Genomic DNA, 16,474 nt, shown 5'->3' on the forward strand with positions numbered 1-16,474 from the left:
CCGCCCACCCGGCCGCCCGGCCTTGGAGGCGGTCAGCAAATGGCGACCCACACCCCGAGGACCGACCCCGAGTCACCCCGCCTTGCGCGTTGATGCGTTGGGAGGGAAGAAGCAGGAGCTAAACTTAGAAAACCCAAAGACCCAAAGAACCTCGAAAACCCGGCCACTCTTTCTTTTTGCCTTTTGGAAACTTGAGTTCTTTGGGGGAACAAACGGGTTAAAGTGAGACCGAGAGGCATCATCAAACTGTCTTCACGGGATGAGTGAAGTTAGTAACTTTTCCATTCATGGAAGTGAGAGGCTCCTAGTCTTTCTTAGCCTCCGTCCTTGTTAAAGGGAAACTTCCTGATGTTATAGATCTGAGGAGTTTGACCATTTCCAGGTTATGTGTCCTGTCCCGTTGAAGTGCATTGCTTGGAAGGGGGCCTTAGAGTGCATATTGAATTCAAAGTAGTCTCCTTCGAGTATGTTTTTAACGTGTGCATTTGGGAGAGCAGAGACTGGCAGAACAGTGTGTTTACCATGGTTCTAGTACTGCATTCCCCTCTGCCCCGCTCTAGTTTTTCTTTCTGAGCCACGTCCTACGTTTCAGATAGAAGATGCTTGGGAAGAAATTGACCTTTTATTCCATAATTGCTTTGTTGACTCGGATCCAAGATAAAGCTGTTTATGGGCATTCTGATACCAATGAAAGTCAACTTAAAACTCTTTAAATACAAAAACCCATACTTTCTAAGCTTTAATTTCTGTTTGCTACATTTCAGTACTGTGCTGTGCCCTTCAGTAAATTATATTAACAGATTTTTGCATATGCTCATATTTGTCAAGGTTTTCCAAAGCAAACCAGTTGTTGACGCGGCAAAAGGAAAAGAGTAGGTAGGTTAAAATATATCTTTAGGATTTTTCTAAGGGTTCGATTTTTCAATCAATACGAGATTTTCGCTGAATCACTGTACTTCATGCTTAGTCACTGTTTCTAACATCAGAAGTTTAATTGGGGATAACATGGTGTTTTGCAAACTTTTTAAGTTGCCGGTTTGGTTTTATCTGGTACTTTAATGCGGTGACATGGCTTTTTTAGTGATTCTGGAAATGTGAGTGGGTGGAGTTTTGTGAACGTTAGCAGAGAACTGAAGTTTCCAATATAGGCAAACTTTTCTGCATTTCAAGTGTACTAGGTATTTAATTTCAATCCAGTATTTCTCCATGTCCAGCACTGAAGACTTTTTTTTTTTTAAATACAAAGTGTCCTAATATATCATTAAAGAGCAATAATACATATTTTGAGATAATGTATGTGGTTAGGGAGGTACTTTAAGATCTCTAAAATAGGCATTGGCTAATGTGTGTTTACTATTTGACGTAAAATGTTACGAAAATGTGACTTTTAATGGCATAAGCCTTATGCTACTCTCTATGGTTTTGGATAAATCTTTTAACTGAGTTCCTATGACTGCCAGTTTCATTAAAAGAAGTTAGCATATGCTCTGAAATGACTTTGTATTCATAGAATTATTTGACGTTGAAGTCTTCAGTCAAAAGGCTATAACACATTAATTTCAAATTTGGTTTGATGAAGTAGGTGAGATTGGCCTTGGACTAGTGGTTTTTGCATTGTAGGTAGCTAGATAGTTAAACATGGGTAAGCATGCCTGAATTAAAATCCATCCTGTGGAAATCTTTTACAAAAATGGTGTATCTTTTTTTATAAGAATGGATAATGTTAACATTAGATTGTTCCTCATATGATTGCTTTCAATAAGCTTGTAAGTATAAATGACCTGATATAAAAAATAATTATACATAAAGCTACGTGTATGTAAATATAGCTGTTGTGTAAAGTGAAGTACATTTGTTTTATGAGGAAAACCTGTTTGTGTCCTACTGGACACACATAATAGTAACCAACCTTTGTAGAGTTCTTGGTTGTTTTCACAGTAGAGTAATTGTCTCAAGATCACAAAATGAGATTCCTTGGAAGCCCACTCCCTTTTGCCGTGCTGCCCATTGTAATAAACTACTCAAATAGGTTTTGGTCTAAGTATTAAATATTTATTAGTATTTATTATTTTAATTTCTGATGTAAGGTTAATAATTTCGTTTGCTTATTTAGTAGAGAACATGGCAAGTAGTTAGAACTTTCACTTTGGAATAAGCTACTCATGACCATATTTAGAAATGAAAGATGTATATTTTGGTCATATAACTGGAAGGCTAAAACCCTGAAAAAAATTCCATAGGTCATCATTCTATCAAACCAGAATTTAATAAAAGAATGTATACAGTGTAACCTATTTAGCTATTTTGGACTCATTAGGAGGGTATGTGCTTTGAGTTGGCAGTTTAATGATATTGTATTTTCAATCTTGTCTAGTTATCCCCAGCCCATTTTTTAAACCAGTGAAATAAGATGTCCAACTGAAGTTATAGATTTAATACAGTTTTTGAAACTGAGTGCACCTGATCAGCAAATCGGCAAGCAAGTGTTTGTAATTCACCATGTAGTTGTACTTTCAACTGTACAAGAAGGATGAGATTTGATGTGGAGGAGATCATAAATAATTACTAAATTTGAAATTTTAGTCATAGACTTACTTGTAATGGTTAACTAAGAGAACAGGTCTGTCTATAGTTCTGTCTCGCCTTACATTGAAGCAGTGTTTTCTTGTTTAATTCAAATTTTAGTCCATCAACTACCATATTAATTGTAATATTAAGCAGTAGGCTGATACCACATCCTTTTTTGAGCTTTTCCTTACCCTGTACCTACTCAGGCATCTGTACGTGTGTAGACATCTCTGCCTTTGCTTTTCTTTTTGAACCTGACGCCTCTATATTCAGTAACCAGTAACCAGACTGCAGGGTTGATTAGGGCATCAAAATAGTGGAACAGTATACAGGTAAATGTTTCCTTCTGTGCATTTTATTACTATTATTTTTTAAGATTTAAAAACAATGGAAGATTGAAATTAACTTTCTTTGATTTATTTTTCCCATTGATTTACTTTTTTGAGGATAATTAATTTTAATATATAATACCTGGAACATATGACTGAAGTGCTTAATAAATGTTTGCGCACTATTGACTTTTTATAGCTAGTACAGTGAGATAATTTTGATAGTTTGATTGTCATACTAGATCTATAAAGTTATATCTTTTCATGAAGTGTGTAGTTTTATGAAATCGAGAATCTCATTTTGTTTTGGAACCTATTAGGTTATTTCTTGTATTATAATTCATTTATTCATGTTTTTAAGATAAGCGAGGCTGTGAGACACATTTTTGAATATTGGGAACACAAGACTAATTGAGACAAAGATGGTCCTGCCTCTTTCATGGAGCTTTAGTTTTCCTGTGGAGCTAGATATTAAACAGGGTAATGATTTACTTAGAGTTGCAACTAGTGTTACCAAGGAAAAATGCAATGTGTAGTGAGCATGTAGTATAATATAAGACCTATACCTTGCCTTTGGGTATGGGTATGTGGGAAGGTAACATTTAAGCTGTAACAAAGATTTGAGGCAGCAGTTGGGGAGAAAAAGAGGGGGTGTGTGTGTGTGTGTCTGTGTGTGTGTGTCTGTGTGTGTGTCTGTGTGTCTGTGTGTGTCTGCCCCTCTCTCTCTCTCTCTCTCTCTCTCTCTCTCTCTCTCTCTCTCTCTCTCTCTCTCTCTCTCGCAGAAGCAGGCCTTAAGAACAGCCTGAGGCAGCAAACTGTGTTGAGTACTTTGGGCGACTGTACTTAGCATATTTTAAAATTGTGCTAATTTGCAATATTTTATTTATTTATTGCCTTATGTATTTTAATGAATTTGGAAAAATAAAGAAATGTTTTTTTTCAAGGACCATCTCCTAAGTCTAGAAATAGCCTTAAATAACAAGGCCTCATTTCATTGTATGGGAAAATGCCATGTCTTAAAACTATTTTTATGGATTGTGTATCAGCCACAGAGTATGAGTTGGCCAAGAATTTCTGTTAGAGAAAATTGAAACTACTGTAAAGCATTTAATCATGTACAGATATTTTCTATTCTGATGAAACTTTTTCCAGATGTTTGTAATGTTAAGATTCTTTTTCTAGAAAGTTTTTTTATTTAAACTTAATATTGAGAAGTTTTAAATTTAGCTCATCTTGAACTTGAAGCTCAATTTTAGCAACATGTTTTCTACTGGGCCTGCTGTGTCACTGTCCAGCTGATAAATGGGCGATTGACATTTTAAACCATTTCATTGGATTTAAGACCAATATGAAATACTTTATAGAGGCATATTTAATTTGATAATAGTGATCTTGTTTAGAAAGAGGATAGATCTGGACTTTTTAAGTTCTGAAACTGAGGGTTGTATCCCCAGACTACTGTTTCGATATTGTCTAGTGCATTTTCTTACTTCTTAATATATTTAATAGTAAAATGGAATTAAACTTGATTCTTTCTTTGTATAGCTATTTTGAGAATTGTTAAGTTTATATGCTGTATGTTTATATAAGCATTATATATGTAAGTTAGTTTTTAAAATAATTTAAAACACTTAATATACAAAGGAAAGTAAAGTGCTATTATAATTAGAAAGGACCAACAAAGTTTTTCTTGACCATAGGGGTGATTGTGTTAGAATAAACTACAAGCAAAGTTGTATAATCTCCATTCCTCAAATAACATCTTAAAATTGGATTATCAGTAACCGAAGTCTGCTTTATTTTCTCCAACTTTTATAAGTAGACATATCTGGTATTGTCCAAGTGCATTGATCAGATATAGGTTTAAATCCTAGCTCTGCCACTTACTAGGTAGATGACCTTGGGCAAGTATCTTTGCCTTTCTGAACCTCAGTTTCCTATGAGTTGTTAGAAAGATTGTGATACTAAGTGACATGATATAATGTAAAGAAGGACAAAATAGAGATATAATTAATGTTCCCTTTTTTTCCTCTGTAAGGCTACTTCAATAAGTAATATACATTTTGGACTCATTACTGTGGATGCTTTTTATATTTTAACATTTTTCTTATTCAGAGTGGAATAGTATGCAAGATGCTATTTATTTTGAAGCTTGACAGCTTTCTACTTCTGCCTTTCAGAGTTGTTGCTGTTTTGCATTTAACTCAGTTGTTTGTAGCAGTTACTATTTTAAACGCTTTTGAATTAAGTGACTTTTTTGAGATGTGTTCTGTCTGGTGTGGTCATGTGATGTGTACATAACATAAACTGTTCCTACAAGTACCGAGAGCAGTGGTCAGTTGTGTTGGAACTGCTTGTATTTTTAGGTTTCTCTCTTAGTAACAGTCAAGTTTATAACCTTCAGCATGTGAGGTGAACTCAGTCTGGTTGCAAAATAAGAAAGCTACAGCTGTTTTCACAATCTAATCACTCACTAAAAAATGTCTTGATTCTTAATAAAGTTTCTTTTTGAATTTCTGCTTAATTTACAAATGTTATGGCTAGTCTGTCATTTCTTCTATTAGGGCTCTTTTAGCATGTCTATATTTAATTTATAGGTCTGTTTTTACCTATAAAATTTGTAGGGTAAGTATATTTAACTCATTTGCAATTTTTGAACAAAATTTAAAAATACAGTTTTGTTGATAAATGCATGCCTCCCTGTCACCCCTAGCATCATTAAGTACCATACTATCAACTCGTAACTTTTCTACTTAATCAACAAAAGCTCTAGCAATAATTGATAGATTTTATTTTAGTTTGAGGAAAATCAAACCTGGACTGGAGAAAAAGAAGTTGCAATTTGAGGAGTAATTAGTTTACATTAGCCACCTGGAACTAAGAATTTATGTAAAAATAGGTCAGAGCTATCACTCTTCTGTGCACTGAAGTAAAGAAAATAGGCTAATCAGTATCTAATCCAGAAAATTATTATCTACTGTGATATAATTTAACTACAGTGTTTGTCGAGGTGAGTTGCCTGTGCCAAATGTAAGTAGAGATGTATAAAAAATAATTAGCTGTAGAGAGATCTGAAGTTTGGAAGAGGGATCTGGGCAGGAGGTATAGATGAGTTTTAGCATATTGGTGATAACTGAATCTTTTGAGAAATTGAGAACACGCAGGGAGAGAATGTATAGAATGACCAAGAAATGACATGGATCCCTGAAGAAGAATATTTTAGAAGAAAAGTTTAAGGAATAACCAAAGAGGCAGGAGGAAAACCAGGAAAATGTGACATCATAAAAACGAAGGAAAGATAATAGTTCAAAAAAGGAGGAATTAGGCAACAATATGATATAATGACTGAGGAAGGTGGGTCTGGAAAAAATGCCCTTTGGATTTAGCACTGAGGGTCTGAGAGCACAGTTTTAATGAGTGGTGGTAAAAAAATAAAAGCTGGATTAGAGAAGAGTATGGGAGGTTAGAAGGGCTTTTTGATTTTTTTTTTTTCCTTCTGAAAGCTTGACTGGATAGGAAAAAAGAATAGCCAAAAGGAGATATTACTTTATTATTTAGGTAAAGATAAAATAGTCTTTTTAAAGTTTTTACTGCTAGTAGGAACAAGCCAATAAAGAAGTTGAATGTTATGGGGGGGAAAAAAGACATTGAATAGGCCCAATAATTAAATAGAAATATATTGTGCTGATGCTTTTCCTTAGTTTTATATGACACTTTTGTTGATAAAAGCAGGAAAGACCATTAGGTATCTGCAATCCCCTCATGTTATTTTATAGATACTGTTTCTCTGTTTAAAATCCTCAGCGATTTCCAATTAAAGTTTGAACTCCTTGGAGTAGCATACAGTACATTCTTCATGATTTGCCTCATCTCTCACAGCTGCCTTGCATTTCACATAGTGATCCAGCAGCACTAGGAAACTTGAAGTTCCCCGAACATCTCTTGCCCATTCTTGCTTTGCTGTGTTTGCTTATGTTGTTATTTCAGCGTTGAATGCCTCCCCTTCCCTACCCTCCTTAGGATTCTTATCTTTCAAGACTACTATGAATTCTTCTCTAGCTCTACCAGTACTGATTATTATCTTCTCTGTATTACCGTTTTACTTCTGTCGTATTGATCACATCATAAGGTGACGTGATTTTTACTGTCTCTGACCTCCTGCTGTAGCTCCTTCAGAGGAAGAACTGTGTCTTACTAATCTTTATATTGCCACATCAGACGTGCTGTCTGGTATTGATAGTTAAACAATAAATAGATGTTTAACGAGTGAATGGAAACTGGCCCTGAGACATAAGTGATTTTCTTATAGCCATAGAACTGGAGCTAGAAATTATATTTTCTGGGAAAATCCTCTGTATTTTTTAAGGTTTACTCTGTTGAGTTGTTGTGAAATATATTACGGCATTTTAGAAGGAGCGGTCAATAGATGAAATCTTAAATTCATATATTTAGAGAGAATAAAGAGAAAATGTCTAATTCAGATTATTCTCTTGGAATATGATGAGATCTCTACAATTTGAGGTGCTTGCTTGAAAATCAGTTTAGTTGAAATTAAGAAGGTAAAAGCTAAAGCATTCTGAAATTTAAAAGTTAAACATTCATTAACTTGTTTTTGGCATTAACTTATATGTTACATAGTATACTAGAATTTAAGTATTATATTGGGAAACTTTTGGCCTTTTAAGCATATTGTTATATGGCATATAAAAATGAACTTTTAGACATTTTAGTTGAAATACTGAATTGTTCTGAATTGTCTAAGTTGTTTCAAGACGGATTGTTTATATGTAAACTTGTCAAATATGTTTATATATTTCATTCTAAGATAAGCCAGTGTACCTTCAAGATTTGATTTTTATTATTAAACAATTTTTTTAAATTGACCTTTTTTTGCCTAACTTCTTATTTTTTTTCCATTTCAACAACTAGAGCTGGACGGGCCATTATGGAGGAAGAGCTGCAGCATCCACACTGCGTGAATTGTGTCAGTAGACGGTGTATGACCAGACCGGAGCCTGGGATTTCTTGTGATTTGATTGGTTGCCCATTGGTTTGCGGAGCAGTCTTCCATTCTTGTAAAGCTGATGAGCATCGACTGTTATGTCCATTTGAACGAGTGCCTTGCTTAAATAGTGACTTTGGATGTCCATTTATAATGGCTCGAAATAAAGTTGCTGAACATCTAGAAACATGTCCTGCAAGTGTGGTGTGCTGCACTATGGAATGGAACCGATGGCCAGTTAGTTATGCAGACCGGAAATCGTATGAGAATCTAAGCAGAGATGTTGATGAAGTGGCACAATTAGATATGGCACTGGCCCTTCAAGACCAGAGGATGCTCTTGGAATCTCTCAAAGTAGCCACCATGATGTCAAAAGCGACTGATAAAGTATCAGCACCTAGAGAACAAATATCAGTTAAATCAGATATCCCAGAGATACCACATGCTAATGGTTTAGTGTCTGTTGATGAAGAATCTTATGGTGCACTTTATCAAGCTACTGTAGAAACAACCAGAAGTTTGGCTGCTGCTTTAGATATCCTGAATACAGCCACAAGAGACATTGGCATGTTAAGTACAGGTCTCTCTGATTCCCCAGATGAAACGAACGAAGAGCAAAATGCCAGAGAAAGCTTACAGAATAGAAACTTGAAAGACCAGGACTATCTTCATGAGGATGAGATTGGAGCAGTAGGTGGAATTGACCATAACAATACAAGCCAAAATGCCCAGCCTGAACAAAATGGTTCAAGTGATTTATTATGTGACTTGAATAGCAGTGCTTATGGCACTTCTGCTCTTTGTAATGGCTTTCCTTTGGAAAATTTATGTACACAGGTCATAGACCAGAATCAGAATTCACATAGTGATTCAAAACAAAGTAACTTAACAAATGGAGAATGTGTAGCATCAGATGGCACTTCAAAACCTTCCAGTTCACTTTCGGTAGCAGCACAACTTAGGGAAGTAATACCATCTAATGCTTTGCCTAATGGCACAGTTCAGCATATCTTCATGCCAGATGATGAGGATGAAGAATTATGTTGGCGAAAAGTAGACTTAGGGGACTTGAAGAACGTGGATGTCTTATCTTTCAGTCATCCTCCTTCGTTCAAATTTCTTTCTAATTCATGTTGGTCTAAACCAAAGGAAGATAAAGCAGTAGATACATCAGATTTGGAAGTAGCAGAAGATCCAATGGGCCTCCAAGGAATAGATCTAATCACAGCAGCATTACTGTTTTGTCTAGGAGATTCTCCAGGTGGGAGGGGTATATCTGATAGTCGCATGGTCGATGTTTATCACGTTGACTTTGGGACTCAGACTTTTTCGCTTCCATCTGCAATTTTAGCTACAAATACAATGGTTGGGGAAATAGCTTCAGCTTCAGCTTGTGATCATGCCAACCCACAGCTTTCAAATCCAAGTCCCTTCCAGACACTTGGGCTGGATTTAGTTTTGGAATGTGTCGCTAGGTACCAACCCAAGCAGCGTTCAATGTTTACATTTGTTTGTGGACAGTTATTTAGAAGAAGAGAATTTTCATCCCATTTTAAGAATGTACATGGTGATATTCATGCTGGACTCAATGGCTGGATGGAACAGAGGTGTCCTTTAGCCTATTATGGTTGTACTTACTCTCAGCGTAGATTTTGTCCATCAACACAAGGAGCAAAGATTATACACGACCGCCATTTGCGGTCATTTGGAGTTCAGCCATGCGTATCCACAGTGTTAGCAGAGCCTGCTAGAAATTGTGTGTTGGGATTACATAGCGACCATCTAAGTAGTCTTCCTTTTGAGGTTCTGCAACATATTGCAGGCTTTCTTGATGGCTTCAGTCTATGCCAGCTCTCATGTGTATCCAAGTTAATGAGGGATGTATGTGGCAGTCTGCTTCAGTCTCGTGGAATGGTCATACTACAGTGGGGGAAAAGGAAGTATCCAGAAGGAAATTCATCATGGCAGATAAAAGAAAAGGTTAGTTTAATCTTAATTGTATCAACCCCTTGGCATATAATAAGCATTTAATAATGTTGCTGAATTAATTGTATCTTTCAAAATTGACCATCCTTAAAACAATATGACAACAAACTTTTTATAATGATAATTAATGAAAAACTGGGATAGTTAGAATTGTTTGTCATAATTACATATTTACTGAAGATATCCTAGAACTAGATTCTAATCTAATATGGCAGAGGCCACTTCTATTTTTTTCAGTTGAGCAGTTCTGTACTCATTCAGTTCTGTAACAACTCCCTTAGAAGCCATGTTAACCACCTTCTAATTTGGGCTCCATCTGGAACATTTTCACCGTAGGACAGTGGGGGAAGCAAGAAGAAGGTGTTTTACTGCTTATAATTGGCAGTTTCTTTCAATTCTTAGCATTTTCTTTCTTAGGATTTGCTTGTTTCAGGTAGGACTTAAATAGGGAGAGATGAGAAAAAGTTACAACTACTGGTACTGTTAAGTGCCAGTGGAGTATTTGGGGTATAGAGGACATAAATAGGTGGATGTGCCTATGTATTAGGTTGAAGTGAGATAAGAAGAGGGCAGTAGGGTTTGATATTGTTGGTGGGGACCCTGGGTTTAGTACAATAAGAGAGAGCGTTGCTTACTGGAAGCTTGAGCTGGAGATTTGGGCAGAGCTGGGCACCAGTTCCAGCGCCACTGTTTTCCTCCTGTGACAGCCTGCTTTTTGCCCAGCTTCTGTTTGAGGCTCTATCCAATAGAAACTAGAAGTTATTTTTCATTTTAGAACATTTATAATATGAAACTTTGCCTTTTATAAAGTGGAAGAAAATTAATAAGCTCAAACTTTTGACTACTTTGTTTTTACCACCCTTAAGTTTTTCTTCCACTCATTGCTCCCGTTTTTGAGTTCTACATCTCCTTCTGTGTTCTGAGGCTTTGGCCAATCAATGAACACACTCATTATTTTATGGGTTTTTTTTTTTTTTTTCCCAAAAGAGAATTCTGGTAGCAGAAAGTTTACTTGCTGCGTATACATGTGTACATGTGTGTATTTTATTTTCCAGATCATTCGATATATTCCATTTGAGATGGCACATTCTGAGTGTGGCCTCTTTTTTGTCCTTGCCCACCAGTAATGACCTGTGAGGGGATATATTTTCTGAAGTTCTGTTCCTGCAGAAAACCTTACCTACTTTTGGAGTTTAAACTGCTGTCATTTATACAGATTTCTCACACATCTGTATGCTGGCCATTTTCTCCTTTGAACTCCAGACCAGTATATACAAGCATGTACTGGACATCTCCACTATATTATCTCACAGCTTCATCATGCTCAACATGTCCAAACTACTCCACTTCTCTACCTCTCTTGATCTCAGAAAGTGGCATTATCTTCTATCATATTGCTTAAACTTTGGAGTTAGTATTGACTCCCTCTCCCCCTTTTTTCCCACATCTAAGTAATCACAAAGTCGTATTGAGTCTCCCTTCTTCCTACCTGTCAGGTTTGCGTCACCATTTCCACTGCCATTCCCTATTCAGTCCCATCTTTAGTTCTCCCCTGGAGTTCTGCAGTTGCCCCACTGGGTTTCTGCTTCCAGTTGTGTCCTTGTTCAGCTATTCCCTGTATAAGAGCTAGAGGGACAGATACTTTCTTAAATACAGTTCTTTCACCGCAGTGCTTAAAAACTTTAAAAATGTTTGTCCATTCTGGGATAGAGACTGACTCCCTGATGATACATTTAAGGCTTTTTATAATTTTGTCCTTACTTAACCTCTTCAGTTGACTCTTGTCACTTTATATTCCAATCATGTTGTTATTTACAGTTGTCCGATATTTTTAAAATAATTTTTTATTTTTCAATTACAGTTGACATACAATATTGTATTTGTTTCAAGTGTACAACAGTGATTAGATGCTAAAGTTTCGAAGTAATCACTTTGATAAGTCTAGCACCCATTCGACACCATACATAGTTAGTACAGTATTATTGACTGTATTACCTGATGTTTTCTTTCTTGCCTTAAGGCCTTTGAGTATGCTGACCCTAATACCTACATTTGAGCACTTGTAATACGATAATGTGGTAATAAGTAATAAGTATTTTACTTTTGTTGATTTATTTAATTCCTATTTTATGGATAAAGAAATTGAGGTTTAGAGCAGTTCAGTAACTTGTCCATCTACCCTATGGATTCAAGCCTAGGGAACCTCACTTTGAAGCATGTGATCTTCATCTCGTTTCTATATCCTGCTTACTCTTCATATCTTGACTTCTGGAAACCGACCGTGAAGTGTTCAGGGAGGTTCACTGTGCTTTGTTCATGTGGTACCCCATTATATGCATCCCTACTAAAGTGCTCACAATGCTGTTTTGAAATTTATTGATACGTTGTCAGTTTCTTTTATTAGACTGTAAGTTCCTTGATGAGTGAGATTCTCTAGGAGCCACAATATCTGCTGCCTAGCATAGCACCTGCCATATAGCAGGCACTAAGTAAAAACTTGATACTTGAATGCAAAATTGGTCCATTACTAAGAAACCTTGTCATCAAGAGGTGGGAGCCATCCATTTTTTCCTGAGTTTGCTTCACCAGGCTCTATGTGGAAGTAGGGAGGCTGTCTGCCACTATTGAATCTTTCAGCTACCTAGTTCTGCCGAAGCTTAAGAAGAACTCTGAATTTTCCCGTACTTTCGTGGGTGTGGGGAATTATAATCTATAGTGCCTCTTGGTAGCTACTCTCTAGACCTTCACTGATTTCTGGTAAATGACTCTATCCATGGTAATGAATACGACCCTCAGGAAGATAGTGAGTGAGTGCCCCATTGCTGAGCAATGGTGACTTCTGTTGCCAGCTGAAAAGTAATTGTGTTCACACAATTCTGAAAACATCTGGCCACCCCGGAAGTCATTGCCATCCTTTCCTGAGAAGTTCTAGTGAGTACTGAGGGCTTCCCTCAAATCTACGGCCACATTCTGGAGTGTCTGCTGTTTTAGCGTATACTCCGTGTTCCCCCAGGCATTTACTTGTGGATGAGCATAGCTGGGATGCCCAGGCCTGTCCTGTCCCATTCATGCTTGTTATCCAGGTCTGTCCTGCTCCATTTATGCTTATTACCTCTGTTCAGGTAGCTTTATATTTTGAACTGTAAAGATGTGAAGGAGCCACAACAGGCATTGCTAGACTAAGAAGATACTGATTCAGGGCTTAGAGCTGCTGAGTGGGTAGAGGGTTAGTAGTCTACATTTCTTACCAGCAGGCATATAAACAGGGATAGCAAGTGAATATTTTGCCCAGAAATGCATTTTACAATGATATGGAGTAAAATAAGATTCATTTTAAAAAAGTCCTTTCTATATAAGTTTTCAGAACCTTTCTTAACAAGTCGAAGCCCCTGTATTCTTTAATATAACTAAGTACTTTTAGTACTTGTAAGTAGTAGAAAGATAAGGTCGTTTGGCACAGTATTCTAGAATTTTTTTTAGTGTGCTTCATATAGTGTAATAGGAATGGGAGAAAAACTTGGAGAGAAAATAACAGTTGTATTTTCAGTATCTCCAGACTACGGATAGTTCTATATATAGCCAGTTGGATAGGATGAAAGAATAGTGTGCAATACGGATTATTTTAGGAAGTAGTTCTGAATTCATGGTCTTATGACTTTAAAAAACTGCTTAAAAATAAGCCAATTTGGATGTAATATTTAATGTTGGTTTTTGTCTTTTTTTGATTATTAACACTTATTAATGTGTATTTTATGAAGTAGTTCTGAATTCATGAGGTTATTTTAGGAAGTTCTGAATTCATGAGCTTATGGCTTTTTAAAAAACTGCTTAGGAAGCCAGTTTGGATGTAATTTTTAAAGTTGGTTTTTGTCCTTTTGGTTATTACATTTATCGAAGTCATAATTTCAAAGAAGTAATTTATAAATATTTGATAAACAAATGGATTTACTACTTTTCAGTTATGTAGGCTAACTATTCGAAGCTCTAGATTGGATATTTCTCTAACGAGAGAAATGTATGCAGTCAGTATGTTTTGATACCTGTGCCTGTAAGTTGACTTGTTTAAATCTAAAGTAGAATTTTCTTTTAGGTATGGCGATTCAGTACCGCATTTTGTTCTGTTAATGACTGGAAATTTGCTGACATCCTAAGCATGGCTGACCACTTGAAGAAATGCAGTTACAATATTGTAGAGAAACGGGAGGAAGCCATCCCACTGCCATGTATGTGTGTGACGAGAGAACTCACGAAAGAAGGACGTTCACTTCGCTCAGTTTTAAAACCTGTACTTTAAAAACTGCAGCTCCACTTGCACATACATGCAAGCACCTAGTATAATTTCTTTGTAATATGTGACACTTTATTAATGTATTAAAGATTACAACTAGCTAAATTTATTGTCACTATGTATATAATGTTTTGAAGTGACATATATTTTTATAAAGTACTGTTTAGTTGGAAAAAGTTGCCTTAATGTTTGAAACGTGTGAAATATTTGGAACTTGCTGGACAGGGTGATTTAATTTTTAGCTACACAATTTTCAGAATTAGTATTTTTAATGGTGTGCATATTTTGGTTCTTAAATTTTTTGCTTCTTTAACTAACAAGATCCTGACCAAACAGTATATTCCTCATGTTTTCTCTGGGTTGCAACCCATGCATTCAAAAAGCAAAACTTTGATTCAGATTTTTGCAGGATAGGTTTTTCAGATTAAAAAATTCAGTTGCTTATGCCCTGCTTAAGAGCATTATAAAGATTTTATTTTCTAGTGCTCCCCTTATACAAATTATACAGTTGTTGATACTTAGATGATCTCCAATATATACTTACATAATATTTAAAATCATGGTTATTTGGTAATGACATTTATCGTGTTTTAAAAATAATTCACAAAGATGTTTTCACCCTATGTATTCATTTAGAGAGTGTCCATATGCAACTTTCTATTTTGTTAGACTCCACGTCCAAAGACTCATGGCAATGTGACAGGTTAAAGCAAAAACAAACAAAAAGCCTGTGAATTTATTTTCATTTGAATCTGTTCATGATATTATTTGCTAGGTATTTGATATTTGTGGAGAAGAAAATATACCTCATTTTAAGTCTGAATTGGGCATATTGCGTGAATAAATTTCAACTATTCAGAATGCAAAGGGCTTAACTTTTTGTCATAAGCATTTAAAATTTTTGCCTTTTGGTGTTTATAATCACAACTATGTTTTAAGACATTTAAAAATGTGAAATTTGATATCTTTGTAAGATGACAATCTTGAGATGCAGAAACTTCATGGTTGACAATCTCTTTAAAATATTTCCAGATTAATTTCCTATGACTTCTCTGCCAAAAAAGTAAGAATTACATCTTTGAGTAAAGATTAAGGTATGACAGAAAAATATTCAAAAGCCTATTCTTGAACTATTTTATTATAGTTTTCGAGTTGATTAATACTATTATTAACCTGATGTGGTCCGTTTAAAAAAAATGAATATATCAGTATTTAGAAATAAATTGCAAAGATAGGGACGTGTACTTAAATAATTTGTTTTAACTACTTTCTGGCATTTGGTGATCTGAAATGGTGACAAGTTATTTTGTTATAAAATAGCAAAACTCTGTTTTTTCTTCTCTTCCTACATTTGTCCCCGAGAGTGCTCTTTTGTTACTAGGTTCTTGATTCCCATATATGGCAATCAGGCTAGGCAGAGGCGTTCCTTGGGCATTAGGAAAGAATTCTGAACTGCTTAAGACTTGTTTTGGTTGAATCAACTCCTTAGACAGTTGAAAATATAGCACTGAAGACTAATCAATTGTTTTGCCTCACCTGTCATTTTAATTAGTAGACTACTTATTTCTCAGTGCTTAAACTTTCTTTTTCAACTGTGAGATTGAATTACATAAGCAGCCTCTTTCTACGAAGAAGTTCGAAATAAGATATCAAATACTGTAAAACAGAACTCTGCTTTATAAAGTTTTGCTGAAGAATGTGTCTGGTTAGGATAGCACAAACATTAACTTCTTGTTTTATGGTTGTGCGTTTTAAAATCCTTGGTTTTTAAGTTTAGATTTCTTGTTTCTATACTGGATCATGAGGTACTTAACATTTTTCCACCTTATATTTCTTTTACACATCTTTGGCTGTTTGTTTGTTTGTTTGTTATGCCACCATACTGTTTTGTTAAAATGTGTTCTTTGTGCAACATTCGTTCAAATTCTAATAAAATTAATATTTTCCCTTTATATGGCTCAGTAACTTAAAAACTTTCATTTAAATAAAATTTTAATACTTATTTGACAGATTCCAAACACAATCATATTGTTTCTATAGAGCGGATTTCTGCATGTTGTAGGAGTTGCTTGTTGATAGTTGCTCTCCTGTTTTACTGGTAAGCACTAATCTTCTTTTTTAATATGGAAAACTCATTAGATAGCTTTCTGTGCCTCCTTAGTGTCTTCTTGAAAGTAGTCCCCTCTAGGGATATCGAAAGGCTGAAGAGTTTCTGGCAATATTATTTTGTAATGGGAATAATGTATCTAGCCTTTAAAGCATGAAAAGGTTTGTATGTCCTCCAAGTAAATTGTTATTTGA

The 16,474-nt window shown here is 35.5% G+C and overlaps 1 protein-coding gene across 2 annotated transcripts in view; it reads left to right on the forward strand.

The window, feature by feature from the left end:
- Positions 1 to 16,125, forward strand: part of FBXO30 (F-box protein 30) — a 16,525-nt gene extending 400 nt beyond the window's left edge. Inside the window, exons 2-4 of one of the 2 annotated variants that reach the window (XM_015592146.2) lie at positions 1,032 to 1,035; positions 7,827 to 9,879; positions 13,976 to 16,125. In XM_015592146.2, the coding sequence (XP_015447632.1) occupies positions 7,843 to 9,879; positions 13,976 to 14,179 (2,241 nt within the window). In that variant the 5' untranslated portion in view covers positions 1,032 to 1,035; positions 7,827 to 7,842 and the 3' untranslated portion in view covers positions 14,180 to 16,125. Of the gene's footprint in view, positions 1 to 814; positions 877 to 1,031; positions 1,036 to 7,826; positions 9,880 to 13,975 lie in introns of those variants that run through there. The other variant, XM_006915345.3, reaches the window with a different exon arrangement.
- Positions 16,126 to 16,474: the final 349 nt, after the last annotated feature.

Source organism: Pteropus alecto, unplaced genomic scaffold, assembly GCF_000325575.1.
Source record: "Pteropus alecto unplaced genomic scaffold, ASM32557v1 scaffold185, whole genome shotgun sequence".
NCBI lineage: Eukaryota > Metazoa > Chordata > Mammalia > Chiroptera > Pteropodidae > Pteropus > Pteropus alecto.